At 41.1% G+C, this 15,257-nt stretch overlaps 1 protein-coding gene across 1 annotated transcript in view; it reads right to left on the reverse strand.

Moving 5' to 3' along the window:
- Positions 1–796: 796 nt before the first annotated feature.
- The window catches only part of LOC134099658 (macrophage metalloelastase-like), a 70,945-nt gene continuing 56,484 nt past the window's right edge, over positions 797–15,257 (reverse strand). Inside the window, exons 13-21 of the mRNA XM_062552613.1 lie at positions 11,552–11,802; positions 3,056–3,204; positions 2,714–2,839; positions 2,277–2,438; positions 1,987–2,158; positions 1,777–1,904; positions 1,519–1,684; positions 1,328–1,431; positions 797–1,248 (exon numbers count right to left, since the gene is read on the reverse strand). Of these exons, the coding sequence (XP_062408597.1) occupies positions 1,145–1,248; positions 1,328–1,431; positions 1,519–1,684; positions 1,777–1,904; positions 1,987–2,158; positions 2,277–2,438; positions 2,714–2,839; positions 3,056–3,204; positions 11,552–11,802 (1,362 nt within the window). The 3' untranslated portion in view covers positions 797–1,144. The remainder of the gene's footprint in view (positions 1,249–1,327; positions 1,432–1,518; positions 1,685–1,776; positions 1,905–1,986; positions 2,159–2,276; positions 2,439–2,713; positions 2,840–3,055; positions 3,205–11,551; positions 11,803–15,257) is intronic.

The following is a 15,257-nucleotide window of genomic DNA, read 5'->3' on the forward strand; positions in this document are numbered from 1 at the left end:
AAAGCAATATATTTAAGAATAAAAAACATTTGTGTCATGGTTCACTAAACATGGTGACATGTTTTTGTAGTTTTGTATCTTTTTTATTTAGCAGTCAGTTCTGCCACATGGCCAGCATAGGTGTAAAGAAAATATTCTTTAATATTAATGGCATTTTGCTGAATTGTTAAGGGGATGGCTAGATGGTGTAAACCAAGCACAGGAAGAGGAGCAAGGTGGGTGTATACAGCACAGTAGATTAGACAGGAGTGGTATCATGACCACTTCATTCAGACACCCCTTCCTTTACTTCTGGTGTCTGCCTGCAGTCACATTAGCCTGGCTAACGCCTCCCACTTCTCAAATGAGACGTGGTCTGGCAACCAGACGTTCATTTTCTCGTATTTGAAAAAATGCCCAGATCCGTTCATTGGGCGCCACGGATGTCTATCAAATGCGCATAGCTCACCCAACTCGTTCGTATGCAACGCTAAGGGCTGCCGTAAATCCTTTGGCGTCGAATGTAGACGCAAGAGGGCAACGGAAACTTCTCGGATGTTCTGTGATTGGTTCGCCAACATCAGGCGAACATTTGGGCGTTAGTTTCCAGACTGGCTTAGCAGCGGGATTGAAATCACCGCGCAAGGCAGTATGGGAAAACCCAGGCTACAGTCACATCACAACCTGCTGACTATTGACTGAATTGATGTTGTGGGTATTAGTCAGTCTCTGGAGGGCAAACCATTTCCACAGCAACTCTCAAACCACATAAGGGCAATGCCCACACAGGTGGAGCATATGAAGTATGGAAGCTGGAAAGGCTGTACTGTTTATTTGGCAGACATTCTTACAGCACAGACAAGACATGTCTCTTTCCAGTACATGAGCTTCTTGGAGGTCAGTGTTATGACTGTTAGGGTTGAAGTGGGTTAGTAATCAAGGCTATCTGGTATTATTTACAGGAATTGAGAAATTCTGGTTTCTTCTTGCCTTGTGTTTTCAAACATTTCTCTTAGACAGGATAGACTGCATCTACTTCGGATTGCTTCACAGAAACCACACAATCACATTTGTAGAGCTAACTGGTTATGTGACAAGAAAGTACAGTATATATCAGTCAGTGCATAGGTATTTACAAGCTGTTGGATGTTTTATGAGCCAACTACTAGTAGCAGTTGAGCCATCCATAGTTGAGGAGGGTGCGCTGCACTTTCAGGTAGTAGTAGTTGTACTCCACTTGCCTCGCGCCATTGGAGAAGTAAAGGTAACCTGGAAGAGAGATGTCATGCATTTACTGACCTGAGAGAGGCACTCATTATTTAAATGGCGTATTTTAAATAGTCCTTACCGTAATTCTCAAAAGCTGCGTCCACTCTGTTACCAATTCCAGGGAAGCCCACAGATAAAGGCCTTGGGTATCCTGTGTACATTTGTTCTCTTCTGGGATTATAGCTGCAATCATATAAGACAGTGTGTTGTTTGATTTGTTCTGTAAAGAGATACTTTTTATTTGGGAATAATATACTGTATGTCAAATACCTCCAATACTGTGATCCTTTATAAAAGAAAACGGTCTTGGTGAGGGGCTCGTACAGTGCAGCATCTATCTTGTCCACACTTGAGGCAAAGCCCAAACTGCTTAATGTTTTTGGATAACCTGGCAACATGCTTCTGTCTCGCGGGTTTATTCCCCAGAATTGGTTGCCTGTGAAGAATGAAGATGCCATGTCAACAAACATCAGACTTCATGGACAAGAATTCCTCATTCATCTGTGTATGCGGTGCCTGGATACCCACCTTGGAAGAGGTATACTCCTTTTGAGGGAATTTCATAAGCTGCATCCACATAAGTGATCTGTGGCCATGTTGTTTGCACTTTGACTAATGGAATTCCTCTGAACATTGTACTTTTCCTCCAATAATATCTGAAGAAATATTCAAATACATTTAGCACACTCACGCACACAAACTAATTTAACCAATGTAAACATTTCTTGTCTCTCTTACCCATTCTTGAAAAAATAGAGATCGCCATTGATGGCGGTGGCAGCATCAAACACTAGACTGCGGCTGCACTGCTCATCTTTGGGGTTGGGCCCTGGCTCTGGCTCTGGCTCTGGCTCTGGTTCAGGCTCAGGCTCGGGCTTTGGCTTTGGTGTAGGAGGACGGGGTTTAGGGTCTGGACCGGTACCACTCCGTACACCTAGAATTTTTGATAAAAGATGAGGCGTAATACAAGTAATACAATATGATTGAATAAAATAGATATGATATGACATGATTAAATATGCCAGTACCATACAAACTCTGAACTCCTCGCCGGTCATCATCAGGCAGCTTGTATCCATTAGTGTTGACATATTGGTAGGTGGGGTACATGAGGGCACTTGAGTCCCTAGAGTGGTCAAGTCCCAGAGCATGACCAAACTCATGAGCTGCCACCAAAAGCAGGTTCACTCCTGAGAGAGGCAGGAGAACAGAAAACATTAAATCCCACGGAGTTGTGGATTTCCAGTTAATCTTCCTCTGCCATTGGCAAAACTACTAGTCAAAGAAGATGTGGATAAAACAATAATGTATAATAATAATAACAATAACAACAATAATACAATAAACAACAATAATTTAATGAACAAAATGAAGAGTTCCTAAGAAGAGGCAAAGGATAAAGAACTCATTTGTATGGAAGTCGTTTCCTGTAAAGAGGGTAAAATATTGGGACAGAGGTAGTCACCTCGAGAGGTCAGAGTCCAGCTCTCATCATCATCAAAATGGGTGTCGCCACCTTCACCCTGACCAGGAGAATTGGCGTGAGCCAGGACACCTCCACTACCATCAAAAGGCCAAAAGTCACCATGATCTACAATGTAGTGGAGGACATACAGTATGGAGGACAGTCAAGATGGCACTGTCACAGTCACAACACAAAGTTAGGAAATACACTTTTTACCCCAGACCATCTTAATTGCACTGGTATACAGTTTGAGAAAATGATACTAAATGAAAAATATTCCCGTAGTATTTCATTGAGCCCATTGATGAGCTCAAGCATGATGCCCTTATTTTGAGTACTCACATCCGCCTTTAAAGAGGATCATCATGTCAGCAGTGCCACTGGTGATCTGTTTGAAGTCCAGAGGAATGATATCACTGTACAGTTTGAAGGCCTGAGCAATGGTGTAGTCCACCTCTCTCTGACTCAGATCACGGGTGTAAAGAGTTATCCTGTAATGCAGCCACATGCATTGCTTTGAAACCCCAGCTCACCTCTTATCAACAGGCATTCACATGCACACGGCTGTATGTATGTGAAATGCTAGCAGACACAGTGCTATTGTGTTGTTATAGCATGGGTATCCTGTGAGCTTCTAAATGTGCAGAGTGACTACTGGTGCACACATGACTACACGCCACAACTGTGCCATAATGTTTTCATTAAATTAAGTCTTTTTTCTGTTTACCTGTAGGTAATTAGTTTCTTCTCCCACTTTGGACGTCCAGCAAAGTGCCCGTATCTGCTGATATCAGAGACACCACATCTGGGCGCCTTCATCACCTCAATGGTATTCTTATCCAGTGTGCCTGTCACTTCCAGGCCAAAGAAAGACTGCATCGCCTCCAGGTTGTCTTTGAAAGAAACATTTTCTATCATACTCTTCATGATAGTTCCATTCGAAGTCCCGACATCTGAGAAGAAGCGCTCCAGATAGCCCTGGAGAGTAGAGAGTAAGTGAGAGCAATGTCTGTGTGAATGTATGAGTTCAAAGAGAGGAATGCGCTATGTCACATTACAAAAAGAAAGAGCAGAGGACATGAAATGTGCAACAAATCTTAAATCTAAGACAGAAAATGCAAATGGAAAGCATTCATTAACTTAATAAGCTTTTATTCCCTCATCTATATCTGCATGCATAAATTGATTAATTGATTGATTCATCTGAACACATGTTGCCCATAAAGTATCAAGAGAGCTCGTTTCACCTCAGCCAAAGTTTGATCATCTTCAGATGCAGCTGTGTCTCCCATGGAGATCGAAACGGGGGCAGCCTCACTCCAGGCTGCACACAACAGCAGCAGGAGAGTAGTCACACACACCTCCATGCTGGCACACTGCATCCTCAACATCCACCTCATCCTTATATAGGACAGAGCACATGGCCTGGGGTGCATATGGAAAAGAACAGGAAAACAAAGATGCCAAGAGAGATTGAACATTCCTCTCACTGTTGAAACAGGCCCTGAGCTGATGGGGAAAGCTGACCTTTAAAAACAGGGTGTGACAAAGATTTGTCTTTTTATCCTCTTTTAGTGCATTTAATGTTCTCCGAATGTTCAAAGCATGTTTTTTGTCAGCACATGCAAGGATAGTAGCGACCTGTATGTCATTGATGTGTGCATTGTGTGTGCATTGTGTGTGCCTATGATCTTTCTCTCTGTCAATAGCTGCAGTGCATGGAATGCTGTATCTGGCATGCGCTGCAGGGGGTTGGCAAAGGAGCCGGGGGGGAGGGGGCGGCAGGTTATCACAATTGCTACATTAAGTTATTGCTGTCATTGTTCAAGGGTTTTAGGAAAAAGAGCAGCAGTTTCAATGTGTGGTCTATAGCCAGCTTCTATCTATTTTTCTGCTGCACAGGTGACATTGTCACAATGTAATCTTCTACTGAAAGAAGTACATTCAGATAGATATAAGAGGGGATACAATTTGTTCATGAATTTGCATTCTAGATAGCCCAAGATTTTTAAGTCAATAACACATGCTTTAACATGCTCCGTTCCTCCTCTTGTGTTACCTTGTTGTGGTGGGGAGGTTTAAATTGTGTGCTGATCTTGTTTTGGTCATTGAAGATGAGTCAACATGGATGTTAATTTGTTGGGGAATAGCCGTTTTAACTGGAATCACCAAAACTGAGTTTTTGAGAGATTAAGCTGAAGGTGCTGATCTTTTATCTTTTATCCAGACTGAAATATCCTGAAGCATGCAGAAATCCAATGAGGATGACGGCAGAGTCTTCAGATGGGAAAGACAGGTAAAGTTCAGTATTGTCCACGCAGTGATAGTCAAAGTTGGATATAGTATATGGAACTCACACTTGAGTAGAAGTACAGATATTATATCAGAAAATTGGTGTGCTATGTCTTGGCTGTATTTGCTTTAACTCTGTCACTATGTCTTCATTCATTGCTGTGTCCCTGTCACAAGGTGACTTGGGGAGGGAACTACTTGTTGCAAATTGTTCCCTTGGGGAAGGTAAATGAGGGGCGCCGCCCGGAACAAGATGGCTGCCCATCAAGACTGGCAATGAGTTGCAGGTGTGAGGTATGCCAGCAGGGGCAGTGATTGGCAAATTGGCCACAGCCCCTACTATTTTAAACACATCGTCCTTTGGACGCGGGGGAGAGGACACACACAGGATAAGGCCGGAGCGGCCGGACGGGCAGGTGAGCGGACTGGACCACGTCGGCGACGGCGCCTCCCGACGGACTGGGAGGCGAGCGCGGGGCTAGGCCCAATGATGTCCCAAGGAACCGGGAATTGCGCGCTGGGTCCGAGGCCCCACGTCGACGCTGCAGCCAGCAGGGAGAGCAACCCTTTGCCGTGCGCCTAAGGCACGTGGACTGAACCGGAGTGTGAGTAGCAGCGCAGGCTGCCGGATACTACACCGTAGAATGGACCGTTTTATACCTTTTACTGAACGTTTATGCCGTGCTGTGGATACCCCTGTCCAAGGGAAGCCCCTGATCTCTGCCTGCTTGCTCACGAGTGCGTTTGCTGTGTCGACTACACACGAACTTTAATTGCTGTGCTTTGCTTGCACCTTTTGCACATTGCTTCTCTCCAGGCTGCTATGGGCTGACCGCGGACAGTGCGGCCATTAGCCACCAGAGGCAGAACATTTCCCACTCCCCTTTCCCCCGTTGTTAATTGTGTATTTTAATAAGTAAATAAATTATCTGTTTTGTTTTCACCCTGCCCCTGTCTACCTTATTGCTTGGGTGTGGTCAATGCTCCCCTGTGTGGAACTCTAGAATGGGTGGGTGCCAGTGGCGCCCCCTACCTGTGACATCCCATGTGGTCACGTCCTGTGGTGACATCAGGTCTTGAGGTTGCAAATATCTACATGTTAACACACATATTATTTATTCTACTACACAATGCACTAAATGAAACTGTAGTGGAGTATACATTTAGTTTAAAAAAAATTAGTGAAGTAAGAAAAAGAAAAACTCAAGTACAGATACTCCCCATTACTTCAGTACTTAAGTATTTCTTCTTAGTTACTTTACATCTCTGTTGGCAGCCAAATCTATTGGAGTGATGGATCTTGCCCAAGGAAGAAGTGGAAATACAGAAAAGGGGCCCTAATACTGATCCCTGAGGCACACCTGTGGTGAGGTCATGCGACTTTGCCGCATGTCCCTGCCAAGACACACGGAATAAATGCCCTTTAAGGTAAGATTCAAACCTGTTAAGAGCTGTCCCAGAAATTCTCATTTTAGATAATGTACAAAGGAGAATGTCATGGTTTACAGTATCCAAAGCTGCAGATAAGTCTAGTACAAATAATACTGATGACTGAGTAGAGGACTTAGCTACTCTCAATGCTTCATATAGGATGTCACATTTGATTGTTCGACTATGTCTATGGCACGTTATTCCCAAGGGAAAATGTGAAGATTCTGCAATGTTTGAGAGATGATGTAACAATAACTAAGAGATGTGGGACTTGAGAATGGTCAATTCCTCAAATCAAATGAATTGATTTATCTTCATTTGGTTTGGCGTCCCAGGTTATTTTTCCATACCTGCTAACAAGGGAGTGAATACTTTGTGGTATAAGTGGAGGTACTCATTTAACAAAAATAGTCTTGTCGGGCGATTGGGCACCATAGTCATGCAAACATCCCCCAGCTATTTCCAATTAAGGAAAAGTCTTGGATAAGTGCTTGTTGTAAGCCAAGGAAAGGGAAAGGCGAAAGGCCGTGGGTATTTATAGTACACATTAGACAGGACTGATATGATGAACACTGCATTCATATGATGAACACTGCAAACCATTTCCACAGCAACTCTCAAACCACACAAGGCCAATGGCCACACAGGTGGAGCATATGAAGTATGGTACTGTAGCTGGAAAGGCTGTACTGTTTATTTGGCAGACATTCTTACAGCACAGACATTTTTTTCCAGCACATGAGCTTCTTGGAGATCAAAGTTATAACTGTAACACGGTATTACCAGAGAGGGTTGAAGCGGCTTAGTAATCAAGGATCTCTGGTATTACTCTGCAAAATTTACAAGAATTGGGAAATCTCCAAAATTCTTGTCCAGTGTTTTCAAACAGTTTTACTTTTTCTCGACATGATAGACTACATCTACTCCTGACTGCCTCACAGAAACCACACAATCATGTTTGTAGAGCTAAGTGGTTACCTGATGAGACAGTACAAATCAGAGACACAGCTACAACAGGATGCATTACATTATGTATCAGTCAGTGCAAAAGTATTCACAAGCTGTTGGATATATGTGATATTTCCTCAAGTGGTTGAGTCTACGACTAATAGCAGTTGAGCCATCCATAGTTGAGGAGAGTGCGCTGCACTTTCAAGTAGCGGTAGTTGTACTCCACTTGCCTCGCACCATTGGAGAAGTAAAGGTAACCTGGAAGAGAGATGTCATGCATTTACTGACCTGAAAGATGCTCTACATTTTTGAATGCCATATTCTGAATATTCCTTACCGAAATTTTCAAAAGCTGCGTCCACTCTGTTACCAATTCCTGGGAAGCCCACAGATAAAGCCCTTGGGTATCCTTTGTACATTTGTTCTCTTCTGGGATTATAGCTGCAATCATATGAGACAGTTTGTTGTTTGATTTTTTCTGTAATGAAATACTTTTTATTTGGGAATAGTATATGTCACATACCTCCAATACTGTGATCCTTTATAAAAGAAAACGGTCTTTGTGAGGGGCTCGTACAGTGCAGCATCTATCTTGTCCACACTTGAGGCAAAGCCCAAACTGCTTAATGTTTTTGGATAACCTGGCAAAATGCTTTTGTCTTGCGGGTTTATTCCCCAGAATTTGTTGCCTGTGAAGATGCCATGTCAACAAACATCAGACTTAATTGATTTAAAAATTCCTCATTCATCTGTGTATGTGGAGCCTGGATACCCACCTTGGAAGAGGTATACTCCTTTTGAAGGAATTTCATAAGCTGCATCCACATAAGTGATCTGTGGCCATGTTGTTTGCACTTTGATCAATGGAATTCCTCTGCTCATTCTACTTTTTCTCCAATAATATCTGAATAAATATTAAAATATATACATTTAGTGTGCGCACCCACCCACCCACACTCTCACAGTCACACACAGACACAACGGATTTAACCAATGTAACCATTTCTTATCTCTTACCCATTCTTGAAAAAATAGAGATCGCCACTGATAGTGGTGGCAGCATCAAACACTAGATTGCGGCTGCACTGCTCATCTTTGGGATTGGGCCCAGGAGCTGGAGCTGGAGCTGGGTCTGGCCTTGGGTCTGGCCTTGGCTCTGGTCTTGGCTTTGGCTTTGGCTTTGGCTTTGGCCCTGGTCTTGGTCTTGGTCTTGGCTTTGGCTTTGGCTTTGGCTTTGGTCTAGGAGGAGGGGGTTGAGGGTCCGGAGCGGTACCTTTCCGAGTACCTAGAATTTTTGACAAAAGATGAGCTCAAGTAATACAATATGATTTAAGAATTTAGATGTATGATATGATATGAATTGATATGAATTTATATGATATGATATGATTTGATATGATATGCCAGTACCATACAAACTCTGAACTCCTCGCCGGTCATCATCAGGCAGCTTGTATCCATTAGTGTTGACATATTGGTAGGTGGGGTACATGAGGGCACTTGAGTCCCTAGAGTGGTCAAGTCCCATAGCATGACCAAACTCATGAGCTGCCACCAAAAGCAGGTTCACTCCTGAGAGAGGCAAGAGAACAGAAAACATTATTCGTTATTCTACATCTGCTATTGCCAAAACTACCAGATAAAGAAGATGAGGATAAAACAACAACATATTATAACAATAACAACAATAACAGAGATAGTTTGAACAGTTATCTTTTTACAGTTGATTCCACTGTTATGAAGCCTGCTTTGCACTGATGGTTGCAATGATATGGAACGGTGATTAAACTTTTTAAAAAACATTTTTTTACCAGATCTACTTCGTAGTACAGAAGCCTTGAACCTTTTTTTAGATGTAATCTTGTTATTTCGAGATCTTATCTCGTTATTTCAAGATAATATCTCATTATTTCGAAACAAAACACATATGAAAAAATAAGAATCTTCCAGATTTTTCTTCAGATATTATCTCATTATTTCTCATTATTTTGTCATCTCATAATATCTCTTATTATATGGCTCTCTAGAATGTTGAGGGAGCTCCCATTCACTTTGAATGGGCCTCTCAACGTTCTACCGGTCCGTTATATTTGCATAATGACCGCTCCGAAGGTATAATGACTGCTGCCAATGGCAACGGGTTCAATCTGCTAGTTGTAGAGCGCTGTAGAGTGCTAAAGACACATTGAGATAAGTTTATTTTCTCGTTTTGGCAAGTAGCCGTATTTATAAGCGCGATAATGTATAGAACGCCTGCGCGGAGGGGTTTTGCTTCGTCCTGAAGGGAATTATTTTCAGATAATGACCGGCGTTCTATACATTATCCCTTACGTAATTACGAGATAATATCAACACCACACCACCTTTTCTTTTACTTCCACATATATCTCGTTATTTCGAGATACTAAGTTGTTATTTTGAGATATTATCTCGTTATTTCGAGATATTATCTTGTTTTCGAGATGTTACTTTTATCTCGAAATAAAGAGATAATATCTCGAAATAACGACTTAGTATCTTGTTATTTCGAGATACTATCTGAAGAAACAATTCAGAAAAATTCAATTCTTTTTTACATATGTGTATTATCTCAAAATAATGAGATATTATCTTGAAATAACGAGATATGATCTCGAAATAACAAGACAAAATCTAAAAAAAAAAATCATAGATTATTATTTCAGAATTTATTCAGAATAAATATTCTGAATCAATTTATTTATTTATTCAGAATTAATAACCACCCCAGGCCAGACAGAAAAGACGATTATTTCTCTCCTGATAAAGAACAATAACTTGATGAACAATAACTTGATGAACAAAGAGCTAATTTGTAGGGAAGCCATTTCCTGTAAAGAGGGTAAAATATTGGGACAGAGGTAGTCACCTCGAGAGGTCAGAGTCCAGGTCTCGTCATCATCAAAATGGGTGTCGCCACCTTGACCCTGTCCAGGAGAGCTAGCGTGAGCCAGGACACCTCCACTACCATCAAAAGGCCAAAAGTCACCATGATCTACAATGTAGTGGATGACATACAGTACAGTATGGAGGACAGTCAAGATGGCACTGTCACAGTCATACAAAGTTAGGAAATACACTTTTTACCCCAGACCATCTTAATTATACTGGTATAGACCCCTTTGATATTTGTAAACATCCAGAGCTTAGATTGTGTGTGTGTGCATGGGGTTAGGAAAATGGAGCAGCTAATAGACCTGCATGTTGAGATGTCAAGGTACAGCTATTGTCACCCAAGGGCCGTGATCCACCTTAATAATCATTATTAGCTAATGACCATTGTTTTTCCTGACCCTGAGCTGATAACAGAATGGGTAGGCAACGTTAGCAAGTGGCTATAGATTCATTAGCACGACATATAAGGCTATCTGGTTGACAAACCAAGTGTGTATACACAAAAAAGTAGTATAAGCATATTTCTTTACATTTCAGTCAATTCACACACTTCATTAAGATGGAATGTTTTCTGACCCTGACATAAACCTTTTCTGTGACATGAACCGTGAAGGGGTCTATACAGTTCGACAAATTATGAGGAAAAACATATTCCTGTAATATTTAATTAAGCCTATTGTTGAGCTCAAGCATGATGCCCTTATTTTGAGTACTCACATTTGGGTTGAAACAGGATCATGATGTCAGCAGTGCCACTGGTGATCTGTTTGAAGTCCAGAGGAATGACATCACTGTACAGTTTGAAGGCCTGAGCAATGGTGTAGTCCACCTCTCTCTGACTCAGATCAGGAGTGTAAATAGTTATCCTGTAATGCAGCCACATGCATTGAGAGATCCCATCTCACTTGCAGGCATGTACATGAGCTGTATGCATGTGAAATGCATTGCGGTCACAGATCTGTATGTGTGTATTAGCCACATTGTGTATAAGCCACAGGACAGTATTTTATGCAAGTTAAAAGAAACAAAACCATATTAATGCCATATTAACTGCTCACATGTATTAACCTCATAGCTGAAGAAATTATGCAAAATCAGTGTATAAGCCACAGCTGATAGATGGGAAATGACGGTGTTGTGTCATATGACATGGGTATCCTGTGAGCTTCTAAATGAACGCTGATGCACATAATTACAGCACAACTGTACCATAATGTTAGTAATCAAGATAAGTGTATTTTTTCTGTTTACCTGTAGGTAATTAGTTTCTTCTCCCACTTTGGGCGTCCTTCAAAGTGTCCGTATCTGCTGATATCAGAGACACCACATCTGGGCGCCTTCATCACCTCAATGGTATTCTTATCCAGTGAGCCTGTCACTTCCAGGCCAAAGAAAGACTGCATCGCCTCCAGGTTGTCTTTGAAAGAAACATTTTCTATCATACTCTTCATGATAGTTCCATTCGAAGTCCCGACATCTGAGAAGAAGCGCTCCAGATAGCCCTGGAGAGTAGAACACAAGCGAAAGCAGTGTCAAGCAAAAATAAACACATTCATGAGCTACAGTATGTTATAACAAAAAAAGCAGAGGACCTGAAATGTGCAAAATTGTCACATATATCTGCACGCATAAATAAAACAAGAAAGCTTGTTTCACCTCAGCCAAAGTTTGATCATCTTCAGGTGCAGCTGTGTCTCCTGTGGAGCTGGAAACGGGGGCAGCCTCACTCCAGGCTGCACACAGCAGCAGCAGGAGAGTAGTCACACACACCTCCATGCTGGCACACTGCATCCTCAACATCCACCTCATCCTTATATAGAACAGAGCACATGGCCTGGGGTGCATATGAACAGGAAAACAAAAATGCCAAGAGATGCTAAGACAGGCCCTGAGCTTAAAGTTGACCTTTTAAAACAGGGTGTGACAGAGATTTGTCTTTTTAACCTCTAATTATTCTAATCAAACTGAATTGAATGTTCCTTGTATTTTTTGTCAGTACATGCAAGTATACTCTGGACGTAATTCAGATGTGTCAAAGAGAAAAGAAAGTTTGTTCATGACTTTGCATTGTTGATGTCCGTCCAGCCAATAAGAGTGTGTGTTTTCCCACACAATTTAGTCCATGTGCCGATTACATCACATAGAAAGGGCTTAACGTCAACAACACATGCTTTAACATGCTCTGTTCCTCCTTGTGTTGTTACCTTGCTGTCATGGGGCTTGCGTGCCTCCAGGACTCTGAGACCTATTGGTGGTGTTTATGCCCTCAGTAGGTCCAACCAAGCTGGGCACGTTTCAGAGTAGAGAGGCAAGGTGAAAAGCAACCTGCCCTTCAAGGTTGAGAGTTGCATTATATTAGGCAGATGGAGCTCACTTGCAGGGATTGCAGTCGTCTAAGGGGAAATAGTCAGAGAAAACCAGTCCTCTAGAGAGGAGGTTGGGCATTGGGCCTATCACTCATCACTGTAAAAAGAAGCCAGAAGCAGAACGAGTTAAGGACACCAAAAGCACGGAGAGCCAAAGACAACATTGGGCCACACGGTAGAGAAAGAAATAGTGGATGATTGTTTTTTTTTTTTTTAATATTTAGATTTTATTGCTTTTTCACAATGACAATACAAGACAAGGACAAAGACAACAAGAAAGTACAAAACAGAGACAAAATACAAAACAAAGACAAGGGGAGGGAAAGTTAGCTGCAGTTAAATACACATTATGTATACATTAAAGTTCTCATATAGTCCAAGGGGCTTTGCAGAGCACTAGGCCTCTCTAGTGGATTGAGAGTCAAGGCAGCCTGTTCCATAGCAAGGATGTCCATAAAGTCATTTCGCCAGAGTTCTATACTGAAGCAGTTGTTTTTGCGTTCCTTCCAATTAAGAAGTATAGTCCTTTTTGCCACCAAGAAAGCAAGTGCAAAAATGTTCTGTATACTCCTGGACTGTATACCATCAATATTGACTCCAAATAAGCATACAATTGGACAGAGTGTAATCTCAGTATTGAGTATAGATGTTAAATCACTGACAATATCTTGCCAAAATTGTTTGACAGCAGGACAATTCCATAGCATATGCACTAGTGTTCCCACCGAACCACAACCATGCCAGCACGTATTTGACACCAAGGGATCAATTTTACTCATTATTTCTGGGGTCATGTATGCCCTATGAATTATTTTAAACTGGATCATTTTATACCTGACACATTTTGAAATGGTTGTACTGTTTCTAAGTGCTGCATTCCATTGTGATTCGGAGATAGGCAAACCCATGCCACGTTCCCATTGACATTTAGTTTGTAAGTTTGTACATGGGTTCATTGCAGACAGTAGTTTATACATAGTAGACACAGTGCCTTTTCTTTTTATGGCTGCTATTAGTTTGTTCTCCAAGTCTCTGTGCATCCCCAGCTGTATACCCTTGGACAACAATGATTTCATAATAGAGTAAACTCGATTGTATGTTAAAAAATTTAAGTCGGTCAAACCAAACTGTGTTTTTAAATGATTGAAGGTTATAATTGTCCCATTGTCTATAATTTGTCCCCACGTGGTTTACGTTATTTTGTTGCCACATTCTGTCTCTAAGTGTTTCACCACCGGCTTTAAACAAGGGGGTATGCCACAGTGGACATGAAGGTAGTGAGTATCCATTAAAAGATAGACGCTTATGTAGGATGGTCACTATCTCTTTTTTTTTTTTTTTATAATTATATTTATTTGATTTTATACGTGTAACAGAAATTGCTTATACCAGTACAGACATATTATCTTGTTAGACATATCAATATACAGTCCTACTAGCTAGGTATTCACATTCTGTTACTCACAGTTATTCCCCACAATCATTCATACTCACACACATTCACCCATACATACCTACTGTAGAACACGCACTCACCATTATTCATACTCACACACATTCACCCATACATAAAACACCCTCACACCATACACCCTCCATACACACTCCCTACTCACACCTTGGCTGCCCTTCCACATATGGCACACCTTCACATACACACCAACATACACACAGACACACATACACAGTCTGACAAACATCTGTTCACACTAACATCACTACACTCACACATTGTTCTCCATAAGGTTCTCCCATGTGGTCTAAATACTTGTCCAACATTTGATTATAAAGAGTCATATATGTCCTGCCATACCCTATTAAATTGTTCTTTTTTATTTCTGTCCTCACAAATTGCTTTTTCTATATTTAAATAATATTTCATCAATCCCTTCCATGTCTGCATGGAAGGGGCCTGTATATCTTTCCAACATTTTAAAATTATTTTTTTATATACCAAGGAGGAAAATAGAATCTGCCATCCTATGGGATACTTCAGATTCTCTGTTCTCTGCAAAATACACTGTGCTGATGTTAACTTCGACTCAATTTTGCAGGTGTCGTTCAAAAACTTTTGAATTTCCAGCCAACCCAGTTTAATTTTTTCACAATCCCAGAAAGCATGTATAAGAGTTTCCTCATGAGAACCGCATTTTACACACAGAGCAGAAGAGGATGGGTCAAACTTATGTATTTTAGATTTTTTGTAGTAAGTTCTTGTCATAAGTTTAAATTGGATAAGCCGTAGGTTTTCGTTGGTGGTGACCTTATTGGTTAGGTTTAGGCTTTCCTTCCATTTTATATGGGTATCTGTGATATTAAGGTCTTTATTCCAAGCTTCATATATTTTATTTAATGAGTAGCTACCCACCTGTGCCTCAATCAAACATTTATAAACATTACCAATTAGTTTCTTTTTCACTCCAGTATTCATAAAAATCTTCTCTACTGTTATTAATTCAGTCTTATAATTAAGCTCAACATTCTGTAATAGCCAGTTTTTCAGTTGTAAATATCTAAATGTTTCATTATATGTTAAGTTAAATTCATTTCTAAGCTGTTCAAAAGTCAGAATCTTGTTTTGGAATATAATA

This window comes from Sardina pilchardus, chromosome 13, assembly GCF_963854185.1.
Source record: "Sardina pilchardus chromosome 13, fSarPil1.1, whole genome shotgun sequence".
Classification (NCBI taxonomy): Eukaryota; Metazoa; Chordata; class Actinopteri; order Clupeiformes; family Clupeidae; genus Sardina; species Sardina pilchardus.